This window comes from Dipodomys ordii, unplaced genomic scaffold (assembly GCF_000151885.1).
Source record: "Dipodomys ordii isolate 6190 unplaced genomic scaffold, Dord_2.0 Scaffold79, whole genome shotgun sequence".
Taxonomy (NCBI): domain Eukaryota; kingdom Metazoa; phylum Chordata; class Mammalia; order Rodentia; family Heteromyidae; genus Dipodomys; species Dipodomys ordii.
The window spans coordinates 3,873,827-3,889,381 of NW_012267295.1; the positions used below are offsets into that span (position 1 = coordinate 3,873,827).

General features: G+C 55.5%; 2 protein-coding genes across 2 annotated transcripts in view; both read right to left on the reverse strand.

Moving 5' to 3' along the window:
• Window positions 1-578: 578 nt before the first annotated feature.
• On the reverse strand, window positions 579-4,056 carry Lgals1 (lectin, galactoside-binding, soluble, 1). Its single transcript, XM_013024962.1, has 4 exons — window positions 3,954-4,056; window positions 2,726-2,805; window positions 1,317-1,488; window positions 579-775 (listed from the first exon to the last, which is right to left on the reverse strand). The coding sequence occupies exons 1-4, from the start codon at window positions 3,960-3,962 to the stop codon at window positions 629-631; spliced, it is 408 nt and encodes a 135-aa protein (XP_012880416.1). The 5' UTR covers window positions 3,963-4,056; the 3' UTR covers window positions 579-628.
• Window positions 4,057-11,767: 7,711 nt separating this feature from the next.
• The window catches only part of Pdxp (pyridoxal (pyridoxine, vitamin B6) phosphatase), a 7,479-nt gene continuing 3,691 nt past the window's right edge, over window positions 11,768-15,555 (reverse strand). The window contains exon 2 of the mRNA XM_013024801.1: window positions 11,768-13,104. Coding sequence (XP_012880255.1) covers window positions 12,702-13,104 — 403 coding nt within the window. The 3' untranslated portion in view covers window positions 11,768-12,701. The remainder of the gene's footprint in view (window positions 13,105-15,555) is intronic.

The window sequence follows — 15,555 nt, forward strand, 5'->3', positions numbered from 1 at the left end:
CACCCTATCTGGAAAACACACTGAAACCCAAAGAGCTGCTGGGAATGTGACTCAGATGGTAGAGCACTTGCCTAGTAATTATGAGACTCAGTTCAATCTCTGATACGGAAGGAAAGGAAAAACAGAAAAGAAACTGAGGTGGGGTTCAGAGAGGTCAGTTAATGAGCCCAAGGCCACACAGCTGCAGCTCCTCATTTGACTACAGATTTTTTTTTTTTTCTCCTGAGGGGAGGTCTTGCTGTATTGCCCTGGTTGGCCCTAAACTCCTGGGCTCAAGCTGTCCGGCCTCAGCCTCCTGAGTAGCTGGGATGGCAGAGCTGTGTCCCCGATTCAGGCTAACCCCAGACCTAGCCAGCTCTTCTTCAGGCAAATGAGAGGCCAGCTTGTCCTCCCCTCCACCTTCCTGGTCTTCCCTGTATCCAGGCACTCATTCTTACCCAGAAGACAAGGGGGGGGGTTGGGGGAGGGATGAATGGAAGGAAGGGAAGGGCCAGACCTGTGTGTGGGCCCCTCCTGTCCTGGGCCCCTCCTGTCCTCCTGCATGTGCGAGACACACACACACACACAGAGGACGCTGGTTCAGGAGTAGAGGCAGCTGCCTTTATTAGGGGCCAGGGGCCGCGTGGTGTCACTCAAAGGCCACACACTTGATCTTGAAGTCACCATCGGCTGCCATGTAGTTGATGGCCTCCATGTTGAGCCGGTTGGGGAATTTGAATTCATGTCCATCTGGCAGCTTGATGGTCAGGTCAGTCTGGTCGAAGGAGATGCACACCTGAAGGGTGGAGAGAGACGCTGAGCTGGGCCCTCCCGAACTCTGTTGATCCCCACAAAGATCGGTTTATCCCGCTGGCCAGAGGGACTGATGCTCCCCGGGACCACATGAGCCAGGTGCAAAAGAATGGTGGGGTGGGGCCTAGGACTCTGGCCCTTTAAGGCTTGTTCTGCTCCGCCCTCCCCCCCTCCCGCTGAGTTCTCGGCGGGCCTGGGAAGGCGGGCTCTCGTTGCTTGGCCCCAGGCCCCGCCCATCCCGGGTGCTGGGCCCCAAGCCCCGCCTACCCCCCCCCCCCCGCTGTACTCGAGCTGGAAGAGGAGGCGGGCTCCGGTTGCTTGGCATCAAGCCCCGCCCACCCCGCTGGGTTCCGGCTGCTGGTTTCCAAGCCCCGCCCATCACCCAAGCCCCGCCTACCTCCACTGTGCTCCCGGGTTGGAAGGGGAAGGCGGGCTCTCGTTGCTCGGCCCCCCAGGCCCCGCCCACCCCGCTGGGTTCCGGCTGCTGGTTTCCAAGCCCCGCCCATCACCCAAGCCCCGCCCACCTCCACTGTGCTCCCGGGTTGGAAGGGGAAGGCGGGCTCTCTTTGCTCGGCCCCCCAGGCCCCGCCGTCCTTGCTGTTGCACACGATGGTGTTGGCGTCCCCGTGGGCGTTGAAGCGAGGGTTGAAGTGCAGGCAGAGGTTGTTGCTGTCTTTGCCCAGGTTCAGCACAAAGCTAGGGGAGTGACAGGTGCGCTTGGGACCACATAGATGGGCTGTACCCCACTCCCCTCCACGAGCGCCCCAGGCTGCCACGCAGAACACCGGTAATGCAGCTCGCTGGGATCAGGCCAAAAGGAGACCAGAAACCAGGATTCTTAGTTCTGGGCTGTCACCTTGCTGTGTGGCCTCGAGATAACCCTTGCCCCTCCCTGGGCCTCGAGTTCCTCAGCTACATGGCAGGGTCTTGCTGTGCTGACGACAGCCTAGTCTCTAAGACGTTACTTTGTATCCAAGCCCCCATTGGTCAACCAGGATTCCCAGGAGGGGGATAGGGGGAGTATTTTGTCTGCCTCACTATCTATCTGGGAACCCCTGGTGGCCAGTTTGAGTAGGACACACAGTAGATGTTCAATTATTGTCCAATGAGTGAATAATAGAGCTAAAAATGTGTGTGAGCGCGTGCACACGTGTGCTGGGGCCTGAACTCAGGGCCTTGCTTAGCTTTTTCACTCAAGGCCACTCTACCACTTGAGCCAAAGCTCTATATCCAGATTTTTGGTGGCTAGTTGGACATGAGTCTCCTAGGTTTAGCTTGGAACTAAGATCCTCAAATCTCAGCCTCCTGAGTAGTCAGGATTACAGACATGAGCCACTGGCACAGAGCCTAATCATTGTTAATAATAGCAATACCAAACTCAGAAGGTTTGGGAGAGGGAGGGCAGCTCTTAATGAGCTGCTGGCCTGGCATTGCCACCATCCTCTGCCTTGCGGCTTCCCTTTTGCTTTATTGATTAAGGAACGGAGGCTCTGTGCTGTCGGGCAACCTGGCCAAGGTCACACTGCAGCTAGAGAACGTGCCAGCTGGTTGAATGAATGATAAAAGACTGAGGGTGCAGTTCAGGAGGAGGGCTCCTAGGAGAGCCGTGGCTGGCATGCTCTTTCCCGCTCTTACAGGAGCAGGCCCCACCCAGGAGAGGAGGGGGAAGCCAAGGCAGCCCACGGGGGCTGCAGCTGGTTTAGTTTAAGAGGCTCAGTAGGGCAGGGGGATGACAATGGCGGGGGCGTCCAGACCCAGGGAGGAAGTGACTCACCCTCCCAGAAAATGCAGCCTCTGCAGCTGGCATTAACCCCCTCAGGGCTCGGGAGCAGTGGGCTCAGGCCGGCCACGCCCAGCCTAGCGGCCCAGTTGGGACCCTTGGCCTCTGAGCCCCGCCCCTGGCCCCCAGGCACACCCTGCCTGGACCCCTCACCTCTTGGCATCTGGGGCCACCTCGCCCCGCACGCGGAGGCACTCTCCAGGTTTGAGATTCAGGTTGCTGGCGACCAGACCCTGCAAGACAAAACCCGCCCAGCTGGGTGAGGAAGGCCTGGCCTCGGCTGTCGGCAGGGCTCTGGGGTGAGTAGGGGTGGGAATGGGGGTCCTTCCCATCCTGGGCCTCTGATTCTTTATGTGGTCCAGGGTTAAGCACCGCTGGAGTTTCGCCATGGGCTTGGGGCCCCAGATGTAGAGGCCTGGGGTGCCACGCCCTGTTGCCTCTTTTAGCAGATGGAGAGGATGGAGAGGATCAGGCTGGGAATGGGTCCTGATAGAGGAGGAGAGGGCTCTGCCACTCCAGGGCAGAGCAAGCCTCCTGGGACTGCAGGGTCAGGGTCCCAGGCCCTCCAAGCCTCTTCTACAGAGGCCCAACAGCTGGACACCGGAAGGAACCTGGCCAGGCCACTCTGCAGAAGAGAGAGCAGCCAGAGGTCAGGGTTGCAGACAAGGTGGCTGGACAGAGCAGCACCCAGCATACTGCTGGACTCTGCCAGCCATGGGATCCTACGGGGATGGCTGGGTAGGAGTTAACTGGTGTGATTGGTTCCTTCTGCCAGAAACTTGAACCCTTTCCTAGGGGAGGAAGGAAGGGGGGCCGTGGAAGATTGTTACTTCCTCTATCTCCCTTACCAGTCTCCCTCCCACCTCCAGCTGAGCCTTGGGGTATTCTCTCAGCCTCCACCAAACAAACTGCCCTCTACCCTTTAACCCAGGCAGCCTCCAGGCAACCTGACCACGTCCAGGCAACTTTCAGAGCTCTCTGGAGCAGAGGGTGACACGGCCCTGGCCCGGTGACTGGAGACAGCTGCAGGGGGGAGGGGAGAGGAGGCTCTCCAGAATGTCCAGGGGAGGGGAGGGACAGTGGCTAGGGCCGAAGGGTGTCCCCCAGGGCCACACCCTTCCCACGGTCTCTTCTCAAGAGCCGCAGAATTTCAGAAAGTCGGACCTTGGCAGAAACAACTCTGCTGTCAGACCTTGAAGGAATCCAGAAAATTCTTCAGCCAGAGAAAGCTCAGTCCCCACTTTACAGATGGGAAGAGAGAAGGCACGTGTCCCCAGCCACACAGCTGGGCCCGGCAACCCGTTCCTGAACTGTCCCTCCGACCCCTTCTGACCTCACTGTTCGGACCCCTAGACCTTCAAGTGGGGGTCCCCACACTCACACAAGCCATGACTGAGGCCAAGATGCTCACGGGCGGTGCGGCACCAGCTGTCCGGAGACTCCACCGAGGTGGGCCCGCGGCCGCTCCCACCCTTTTAACTGGACCGGACCGGTGAGCCCCGCCCCCTGGGAGCCGAGCCAATCGCAAGTGAGGATAGGGATAGGGGCGGGGTCTGGAGCAGAGGTGACCAACCAGAGCCCTGAGCCCTCCTAGGGTGGTTACTCCCCCAGGACCCACGCTCCACCTTCTGTTCCCCTCCTTTATTACCCCCCCCCACCAAAAAAAAAAAAAAAACCGGTGCTGTGGCAGAGACTGGGGGAAGCGAATGGAAAATACTTTAAGGATGAGCTAGGCCCAAGAGTTAGGGGAGGAGGGAAGGCCTGGGGCCAGGAGGCAGAGCCCTGGGGGGCCCCAGAGAAGATAGCTTGAGGGGAGTCCCCCAGCTCTTCAGGGAATCTGCACTGGGGCAGGAGATGCTGCGCCTGGCAGGGCCAGGGCGTGGTCCCGCTGTGGGCCTCTGCAGAGGGCCAGGACCCATTGCCTCAAAGCCCTGCCCCACCCGGGGCTCCCCAGGAAGTGAAGATTCAGCCGCTAGCTCGTGCTGTTCACTAGGGCTAAAGAAAGACTGGGCTGGGTGCCAGGCCGGAGGCTGCTGGCCTTGGCTCTGCCCCGCCGGCTTCTCCCCCACAGAAGGGCCTGTTGGATTCTCATAAAGCCCCAGCCTGACAGCCTGTGACCACTCTGAGAGGGTGCACCCTGCCGGATAGCCACCACCCTAGGGCTGGGGTCCCTGCTCTGTGTGCATCCTGAACCTCACTCTTCCACATCTGTCTTTGTGAGGCCAAGCACAACCTTCTTCCTCCCCCCACCCCTATCTATCCATCACCTACTATGTGCCTGGCCCTGAGCTGGACTCAAGAAGGGTTCAAAGATGCAGAGCCTGCACTTGGGGTAGAATCTGACCTTGAACCTAATTATGAAATAGCACTGTATCCCCGGGAGTCACCAGCAAGCCTGGAGGCAGCCTGGAGCCTGCTGGGAGAGAGGGTCTGGAAGGATTGGATTTAAGAAGGGCCTGCCTGGCCGTGCCAGCCTTGGCACAGGCCCAGAGATAAGAAGGCACTGGCCTGGGAAACAGGGAGGAAAAGAGAAAGGGGGAGGCTGGAGAGGCCGCAGTGCCCGGGTGGCGAAGGGCCTCACCAGCCTGGTGGAGAGCTTGGACACTGCTTCATCTGACGAAGCTGGGAGCCATAGAAGGTATGGCGGGTGTCATGTTCAGGCCAGATGTGGACTGGAGAGAAGATCACTATAGCAGTGGAGTTGAGGGTGGGCTACAGAGGTTCTCAGCTCACAGTCAGAAGCCAGGTGAAGAGAGGGGCCTAGGGGGCACTGGGCAAGGAACGACATGTTAGGGAAGTTGTCCAGGGAACCTCTTGTTCTGAACGGCTGTCCCCCATTCTGAAATTTCACTGCCAGCCCTAGAGAGGGAGGAAGATGGGGGCCTAGGAGTGACTCCCATCTGGAGGCCCGGCCTCCCCGCCGCGGCCCAGCTCCCTTCCCACTCCCAGCATCTTCTGCTTCCAGAGCTGGTGAGGGAATGGGGGAGAGCAGGAGGGTGCAGGGCGCTTGGCCAGCCCGAGTGGGTCTGGGCTGCTCTCCAGCCCCCGCTCCTCCTCTCTGACCAAGCGGCTGCCTGGGGAACCAGCCGCTGGGGCTTCACTTTTTCCTGTGGTGGGGCCTCCCCAAACCTCAGTCATCTGAAGGGTTGGATGGGGCCCAGCCCAGCCGCCTCCTTGCCTCTCCCTAGTGTGTCTCCCTCTGCAGCATCAGGAATGGGAGGGGACTTTGGACAGAGACCTGCATGGAGGGGCTGGGGGGCTGTGGTATGACACTCCTGCACAGACCCAGGCCTAGGCTGGCAGTTGAGCACCTGGCATAGCGGCCATGTGCACAGAAAGGCCCTCACTGGGAACTAGAGACCTTCAAGTCTGCTGCCCTCCTCTCCAGGGCATCCTGGCAAGTCGGGCCTCTTGCTTGCCTCAGTTTTCCCTTTTACAAACAGGAAGTGGAGGGGTGAAACCCTGCAGGGGAGTACAGGGCAGAATAGACTTGGTGTACAAGAAGACTGAGTGGGTGACGGCCGTGTGCCTTTCTGGGGGGGAGGGGCTTTGGCAACCCCTCTGCCTGGTGTGCCTCTTCCCACTCTGCTCCCCACTTACCCCATTGCTTCAGCTGTGTTGAGGAGACTCTCCAGATTCCAGCAGGAACTGTGGTTTGGGGGTGATGGCAGGCAGGTCATCAGGGCCTCTCAGAAGTGGCGCCCACTTATCTGTCAGGCCCTGTGCCCAGCGGGGTGCCTTGATTTTTTTTTTTTCTTACTTATAAGGTGTGGCCTGTAATCCTAGTAAGTTTTGTTTTGTTTTGTTTTTTGCTGCCAGTCCTGGGGCTTTAACTCAGGGCCTGGGCACTGTCCCTGAGCTTCTTTTGCTCAAGGCTAGAACTCTACCACTTGAGCCACAGAGCCACTTCCAGCTTTTTTTATTTTTGTCAGTCATGGTGCTTGAACTCTGGGCCTGGGCACAGTCCCTCAGTTCTTCAGTTCAAGGCTAGCACTCTACCACTTGATCTACAGTACCACTTCAGTTTTCTGGTGGTTTATTGGAGATAAGAGTTTCACGGACTTTCCTGCCCAGTTTGGCTTTGAACCGTGATCCTCAGATCTCAGCCTTCTGAGTAGCAAGGATTACAGGCATGAGCCACCGGTGCCTGACATTTTTTCTGTTTTGTGTGATACTGGGGAATCAAGCTCGAGCTTCATGCATGCTAGGCAAGCACTTCACCACTATGCCACCTTCCCAGCCCAGTAAGAATTTTTTTGTGGGTCCTGAACTCTGGGCCTGGGCACTGTCCCTCAGCTCTTCAGCTCAAGGCTAGCACTCTACCACTTGAGCCACAGCACCCTTCTGGCTTTTTTTTTTCTGCTTATGTGGTGCTGAGGAATTGAACCCAGGGCCTCATGCATGCAAGGCAAGCGCTCTACCACTGAGCCACCTTCCCAGCCTAGTAAGAATTTTTTTTTTTAAAAAAGCTTAGAGATTATTTTGAGACCTGAAGACCAAGTGTTATTGGCTCCAAAATAACCAGCAAAAAAAAAAAAACAGGGCTTGAGGTGTGGCTGGTGGTAGAATGCCAGCCAAGCAAGTATGAGGCCCTGAGTTCCAACCCTATTACTGGCAAAAAAAAAAAAAAAAGTATTGGCTCTGAAACACTTAAACTGCAAAGCTGAAATTAATGTTTTGTGTGTTCAAAAGTATTGGAATATTAACTTGCTAGTTATAAAAATTCATTGCTTTTGGAACTTGTGAGCAGGGACAGAAGAGAAACTAGGGGAAAGTAAACGAAAGGGGGACATTGTCCAAGAATTGTACTCGGTATTTGACTTAAGGAATTTGTAACCTGTCTGTACAACACCTTAATAACAACAATAAAATTATATTTTAAAAATTCATTATATTTGAAAACAGTTTTGTAGGTTGGGTTTTTCTTTGAAAGTGTTTGCAAGTATTCCTAGAGACCAGCAAGCTCTAAGTTAGATCCTGAGAACCAAGTAATACCCAAAGCAAATTTCCTTCAAAAGTAAGTAGAATGGGCTAAGAAGGTGGCTCAGTGGTAGAGTGTTTGCCTTGCATGCATGAGGCCCTGGGTTCGATTCCTCAGCACCACATAAGCCATAAAAGCCAGAAGTGGTGCTGTGGCTCAAGTGGTAGAGCTCTAGCCTTGAGCTGAATTGCTGAGGGACAGCGCCCAGGCCCAGAGTTCAGGCCCCACAACCAACAAACAAAAAAGAGTAGATGGCTAGGTTGGTGAGACACACATGTAATCCTGGCCCTTGGGAGGCTGAGGCAGGAAGATCTTGAGTTCAAGGCCAGCCTGAGCTATATAGTGAGAGAAGAGGGTGCTCAGAGAAGAGGGTGGAGATCTGGCTCACATGGTAAAGTGCCAGCCAAACAAGAGCATGAGGCCCCAAGTTCAAGACCTTAAAAGAGAGAGAGAGAGACAGAGACAGAGAGACAGAGACAGAAAGAGACAGACAGGGACAGACAGAAAGAAACAGAGAGAGAGAGAGAGAGAGATAATCTAGAGAGAATCTATTTCCACAGGTTGCTCTGTGCAGGCTTCATCTAGCCCTGAAGATGATTGTGCTACTACATTCTGAAGGACAGTCTGGGTACAGAACAGCCATGAGCTACTTGAACTCAGTTTGGAGATGGCTTATTCTCAATTGTGCATAGAGAGGTAAAGACAGTTCTGAGTGATGGCAACATGGCCTGAGACAGCCTCAGAACAACCCAGAAACTTGAAATGTGTTGTGTGCAGTAGCTGGAGAATCAAATGGGTATGGATTACAGTATTCACGACAATCACACAGCTTTGATAGAAGAGCTGACAGCGGGACACAGGGCAGTCAGGAGTGACTTGCTCAAAACAAACTGTAGTCTGATTCCTTCTACCCACCCAGCAGTACTGGGGGTGGGTCAGGGCCTCCATTTTCCTAGCAAGTACTCTGCCTCCTGAGCTATACTTCCCAGTCTGAACTTTGAGGGGGGAAATGCTATGTAATACAAAAACTAAGAGAAGCAGCATTGGCCAGTTCTCAAACAATGCATGAAATGGGCTGGGACGTGCTCAGTGGTAGAGTGCTTGCCTAGCATCTAGGAAGCCCAGGTCTGATTCCTCAGTACCACATAAATAGAAAAATCCAGAAGTGGTGCTGTGGCCCAAGTGGTAGAGTGCTAGCCTTGAACAGAAGCAGCTCAGGGACAGTGCCGAGGCCCTGAGTTCAAGCCCCAGGGCTGGGGGGGGGTACAAAGTGACACTAGATGCCTGTGTACCTTCCATCACCTGCCTTTAAACTAAAACACCCATTTTTGGGGCACTAGTGGCTCATGCCTGTAATCCTAGCCAATCAGGAGGCTGAGATCTTGAGGACTATGGTTCAAAGCCAACCAAGACAGGAAAGTTTGTGACTTTGGTTCGTTTTTGTTTTGCCAGTCCCGGGACTTGAACTTAGGGTCTGGGCATTGTCCCTTCGCTCAAGGCTAGCACTGTACCACTTGAGCCCCAGCACCACTTTCAGCCTTTTCTGTTTATGTGGTTCTGAGGAATCGAACTCAGGGCTTCAAGCATGCAGGGCAAGCTCTCTATCAAATAAGCCACATTCCCAAAAGGCCAGAAGTGGAGGTGTGCCTTCAGGGATATAGTGCAGGCTTGAATGAAAAAGACAAATGGGAGTACCCAGGCCCTGAGTTCAAGCCCCAGTACCGACACAAAAAAGAACAAGTCCTCAATGACCACACCTCACTTCCCATCCATGATCCCTCATGTGCTTGTTGGTTACAGGGCTTGAACATGGGGCCTGGGTGCTATCCCTGAACTCCCTTGCTCAAGGCTAACACTCTGCTACTTTGAGCCACAGCTCCACTTCCAGTTTCTGATGGTTAATTGGAGATGAGTTTCACAGACTTTGCTGCCAGGGCTGGCTTTGAACCGTGATCCTCAGATCTCAGCCTCCTCAGTAGCTACCAGTGTCCAGCTCATGATCCCATAAGCATTTCAAGAAGCAACTGTTGAGAACAAATCTTTTTTTCCTTTCTTGTGTGCCAGCACTTTGACTTGAACTCAGGGCCAGGGTGCTTTCACTTGGCTTTTTCACTCAAGGATGCCATCCTAGCATTTGAGCCACAGATCCACTTCTGGCTTTTTGGTGGTTAAACTGGAGATTAACCATCTCATACTTTCCTGTCTGGGCTGGCTTCAAACCACAGTCCTCAAATCTCAGCATCCGGAGTAGCTAGGATTACAGGCGTGTCACTGGTGCCCAGCTTAATGAATGTATCCTTAGTTTGGGATGTGGGTATATCCTTGTTTTCTATGATGTGCTGGAAGTCCACATATCAAGTAACTAGAAACCTCAACTGCTTTTAAAAGGAAGGAAAGCTTTCAGTTGGCAAGACTCTGGAGCTAGAGTTCCTGTGGTAGATTCATCCAGTACTTCAAAGAAATCACCTCAGATCTGTGTCCTGCCTGGCGCCAGTGGCTCACGCCTGTAATCCTAGCTACTGGAGAGGCTGAGATCAGGGGGCTGATTCCAGACCAGCCTAGGGTGTCCTCCCGGTCCCTTCTCAGCCAGCAGGCGGGTCTGGTGACACACACCTGCCACCCAGCCATAGGAAGCATAAAATAGGCTGGTCCAGACAAAAAACAAGATCCTATGTCAAGAACGACCAGGACAGTGAGGCAGTGATACCTCATGCCTGTAACCCCCTTCAGGAAGCTCAGATCTGAGGGTCTCAGTTCAAAGCCAGCACAGGCAAAAAGTCCATGAGACTCTTACCTCCAACTAGCCACCAAAAAGCTGGAAACAGACCCAGGGGTTAAGTAGTAGAATACCAGCCCTGAGCGAAGAGGTGAAGGGAAGAGTATAAGGCAGAGTTCAGGTCCCAGTACTGGGACACACATGCGCGTGCGCGCGCACGGGCACACACGGGCACACACACACACACACACACCCCAAATGGTAAGTTCTCAATGGACAGTGGGCAGGAGTGTCCCACATCTCCAGCACAGGTCAGTGACTCACACTGCCACTGTTGGGACCAGCACTGCCGCCTGACCCTTTGGGCATTTGACTCAAGCCACTCCAGTGAGAATCTGCCCTGGGGGGCTGGGGGGCCCAGCACAAAGCCCTGAGAAGTGCCAGGCCACTTGCTAGACCTCTGCAGGCGGCACGGAGTCTGTCACAGGCAGGCACTTCTCTCTAGCTTCACGAGGGAGTTAGGGCTGCTAGAATCTCCGACCCCCTGTGGACGGGCTAGACAAGACCTCCGGGACTCTGAAGCAGGAAGGAGCCTGAAATGCAAGCGGGCCCTTTGCAATCATTGCCTAGAGTGCACTGTACACAGCCTCTGCCCTCAGGCTGGCGGGCCTCTCCTCTGGGATGCCTCAGAGATGACACAGTGGCCTACACATGTTTAGCACCAGGAAGCTGAGCAGCAGCTCCTTGGGTGTGGCCACTGCATCTGATCCCACAGGTAGAACCCTAGCCTGCATTCTCCTGCCCAGTTTCCAGGGGGAGCCACAGCCTCCTGGAGTTGGCTCAATGTCAGTTACTGACCAGCTGTGTATTCTGGGTAAATGTGCGTAGCCATTGTTTCTTTTTTTTTTTTTGGGTCCGGTTGTGGGGCCTGAACTCTGGACCTGGGCGCTGTCCCTCAGCTCTTCAGCTCAAGGCTAGCGCTCTACCACTTGAGCCACAGCGCCACTTCCGGCTTTTTCTGCTCATGTGGTGCTGAGGAATCGAACCCAGGGCCTCAGGCATGCTAGGCAAGCGCTCTGCCACTGAGCCACCTCCCCAGCCCCGTAGCCAGTTTCTTATAGTGCTGGGCCAGCTCTCAACCACCGAGCTAGTCCCAATCCTTTATGTCCCTCCTGACCCGACTGCTGGCTCACTGGCTTTTGCTTTTATGTGTGTGCTGGTACTGGTGCTTGAACTCAGGGCTTGGGCTGGTTTTGAACTGTGAGCCTGATTTCAGCTTCTTGGAGTAGCTAGGCTTACAGGCATGAACCCCTGGCGCTGGCCTCACTAGTGTTCGATGGGCTGAAACAGATTGGCCGATGAGGGCTCAGCGGTGCGTTAAGAGCAGCTCGGTCAGCTCTGCGCCCTTGAAGTCCAGAAATGGGATGACGGGCAGCGGGCGGTGAAGGCAGCACTGGGGACAGCAGTCTCCCCTGGGGCCACGGACTGGAGCAGACACACACTCCCACGGGCACTTTATTAAGGACTGGTTACAACCGGGAGAGGGAGTGGGAGGGCCCAGCCCCCACCTACTGGCACATAATAAATAAATAAATAGCTGGACATGGGCTTGGGGAAGGTGACACAACACTGACGCAGGGGCTGGGGGGGGGGCAGACCGCCTGCCCAGCTGTGGCCACTGTCAACACTGGACAGGGGCCATAGAGGGATGGAGCTCTCCACAGCAGCCCCGAGGTCCCCAAGCTTTGTGGAGGAGTGTCTTCATACTCAGCCCCATATTTATTTACTGAAATCTGGACTCCTTGGCCTGTGCAGCCAATTGCAGACTGCCAAGGAGCCACCGTCTCCCGGACTTCCACACTGTTCTACAGGGGGTCTAAGAGACCAGTGGGTGGTTACTCGGTGTCCCCAGGTCCTCGGACATGCAAGGAGGGCCATAGCTTGGCTTCTGATTGGTGCACTGAGGACAGGCGGGGGTCACTGCTCCTCTCGGGACTGATGGCAGGGACTCACTGTCTGTCACTCGTCCTCCTTTGGTTTCCTAAGACAATGGCTGTAGCTACCCAGACCTCCGACTGGCCAGCCGGAGCTGGAGGGCCCCCTGGTGGTGGCAGGGCTCCCGGGGGACCTAGAGACAGGGAGGAAATCAAGTGTTCAGGGTCAGGGAACCTTCGGTGGGCACCAGGGCCCATTTTTCGCAGAGGGCAGGGGACAGGGCAGCAAATAAGGCCACCTGGTTGGGTCAGGCCAGGGGAGCCTTGGAACAGCAGGGCCCAGCCACTGTCAGGGCAAACCGCCCCTGGGTCCCAACCCCACCAAGGTGAAGAGACAGGCCAGGGCACCCACGGCATAGAACGTGGTTCACAAGGCATGAGCCCCGCGTCTGTCTAGGGGGCTCAGGGGGCGGGAGGGAGCGCGACAGGTCAGTGGGCTCAGTCCCCCAGCCCGTCCATCAAGTCCGCGATGCTCTCCACATAGTAATGGGGCACCAGGTCGTGCTGGCCAGCCGCTAGGTAGGCCTGGGCCTCCTCCAGGCGTGAGACGCCCGTGAGTGTGAGCACGGTGGTCATGCCGCAGCGGTGGCCGAAGAGGATGTCGGTCTCCAGGCGATCCCCCACCATGAGCGTGCGGGCGGGGTCCATGGGGACGTGCTCCGTGATGCACTCAAACATGTAGGGGCTGGGCTTGCCCACCACCAGGGCCTGGCGGCCTGAGGCTGTCTCCACCGCGGCGGCCAGGCTCCCTGTGCCTGCAGGACAGGAGATCAGGTCAGTGCTCACAGGCCGGGTTCCAGCCATTACACCACAGTCCTTGGGACACACTAGTTGTAGCTCTCTGCCTTAGTTTCCCCATCACTAATGAGCAGATGGACGGCACCTGCCGCCTGTGGGTGCTGTGGGCGTACAGCAGCATGCGCACAAGCCTGCTTCGGTCCGCTGTTTCATCCTGGCAGCTGTGTGCCTTTGGGCAAGCTGCTCAGCCTCTCTCACTTCCACGGACCCACTGCCCAACAGGGATCTGAGCAGACCTGCCCCCACACGTGCTGTGGGCACCACATAGACAAGTGCGTGGCCAGAAGTGGCGCTCACTGCTCCCAGAAACCATCTGTGCTCCAGGCACAGGAAACTAGCCTGGTGCCCCAAGAACGCACCAGGGCACAGAAGCATACTGCACCCCTAACTCAGTGAGCCTCTGGAGGGCAACCCTCCAGAGGGAGAGTGTAGCCAGAGAGAATTCCAGCTGGAGCCAGGCTCCACGCAGTCCCTCCCAATCCATGGGGCCTAACAACAAACAGGAGGCCTGTTCAGCCCTGACACCCAGCCCAGCACCTCCCGCGGGCACAGTGAGGCCGCCGTGCCTGCCTCAGCCAGAACATTCTGTGTCCCTGGCCAGATGACAATGGGCTGCTGGGTAGGCCCCCGACCGGTGGGGAGGCCGCAGCTCAGGCTTGTCAACTGGCCCAGGTCATACAGCCTCCTGAAGGGCAGCAGGACTTGCATTTTTAGGAATTTTGTGAGCTGGCTATGGAAGGAAGATACTATTAAAAAAGTCTTATGGGGGGCTGGGAAGGTGGCTCAGTGGTAGAGCACTTGCCTTGCATGTTTGAGGCCCTGGGTTCGATTCCTCAGCACCACATAAGCAGAAAAAAAAAGCCAGAAGTGGTGCTGTGGCTCAAGTGGTAGAGCGCTAGCCTTGAGCTGAAGAGCTGAGGGACAGAGCCCAGGCCCAGAGTTCAGGCCCCCCCCCAAAAAAAAGTCTTATGGGAGTAGTGATACATGCCTATAATTCCAGCAACTCAGAAGGCAGAGACAGGGGGGTTAGGAGTTCAAGGCTAGCCTGGGGTGGCAAAGTTAGTGGGATCCTGTCTGAGTTGGGTATGGTGGCTTGTACCTACAGTCCCAGCTACTCAAGAGGTGGTGATTGGGAGGCCTGCATTTTGAAGCCAGCCAAGGCAAAAGTTCACCAGACCCCATCTCAACCAATAAAAGCTGGGCATACGGCTGGGAATGTGGCTGAGTGGTAGAGTGCTTGCCTATCAGGATGAAGCCCTGGGTTCAATTTCTTAGTATCACATAAACAAAAAAGGCCAGAAGTGGCACTGTGGGCCAAGTGGTAGAGTGCTAGCCACGAGCAAACTCTCAGGGACAGTGCCCAGGCCCAGAATTCAAGCTCCAGGACTAGGGAAAAAAAACAAAAAAAGCTGGGCTTAGAAGTGTGTGCCTCTCAGCTACAGAGGAAGCATAACTAGGCAGAGCACAGTTCAGGCTGGCCTGGACAGAAAGCAAAGCCCTATGCGAAAAATAACCAAAGCAAAAAGGAGTTGAAGACATGGCAAGGTGATGAGTGCTATCCTAACAACTGTGAGGCCAGGCCTTGAGTTCAAATCCCAGCACTGTCAAAAAAACAACAAGCAAAAGGGCCAGGGGTGCAGTGTGGCTTGGTGGCACCCAGGCCCGGGGCTCAACACACAGCCGTCAACCCCAAACTCAAGGAAACCAGTGCTGCAGTGCTGACGCAGAGAGCCCCCCCTCCTCACAGTCGCCCACGTTTCACTGTTATCTGTACAGTGCGCTACTGATAGGGAAGTCTTGCGTGAAGGTGTCTACTGCACATTGCTCCCCAGCTCTAAGCTGGGGATCTCACACTGGCAGCTCCAAACCAGCCATTATGCCAGGAACCAGCCAGTGGCGTAAGGAAAGGCTCGCCTGGTCTGACCACAGATGGTTAGGCCTCCCGTCCTCCTTGCAGCTGCCCCCATTCTACTTAGTTAAGCAAAGGGGGGAGGAGCTATGCAACACCTTGGCCCGAGGTCCCCAGACAAGTCATTCCCCAGTTTCACAGGATCAGGGCAGAACCTGAGCTGCTAAGCTAGCCTGGGGCAACATTCCTGGAAGGTTCCTCCTAATATCTGCCCTAGAACATGCCCACTTTTGTTTGTCTATGTGTTAAGGATGGAGTTCAGGGCCTAGTGCATGCTAGTAAGTACATGGTCTACTGCTAACCCATTCCCCCAGCCCACTGGTTTTCTTTTCTTTTTTCTTTTTGCTGGCCCTGGGGCTCGAACTCTGAGTCTGGGTTCTGTGCCTGAGCTTTTATGCTCAAGGTTTCAAACAAGCTCTACCACTTCCAGCTTTTTGTGGTTAGCTGAAGAAAGAGTTTCAGGGACTTTTCTGTCTGAGCTGGCTTTGAACTGTGATCCTCAAACCTCGGCCTTCTGGGTAGTTAGGATTACAGGTGTGAGCCACCAGCGTCCATCGCTAGCTTTTTTTTTTTTTCGGGGGGGGG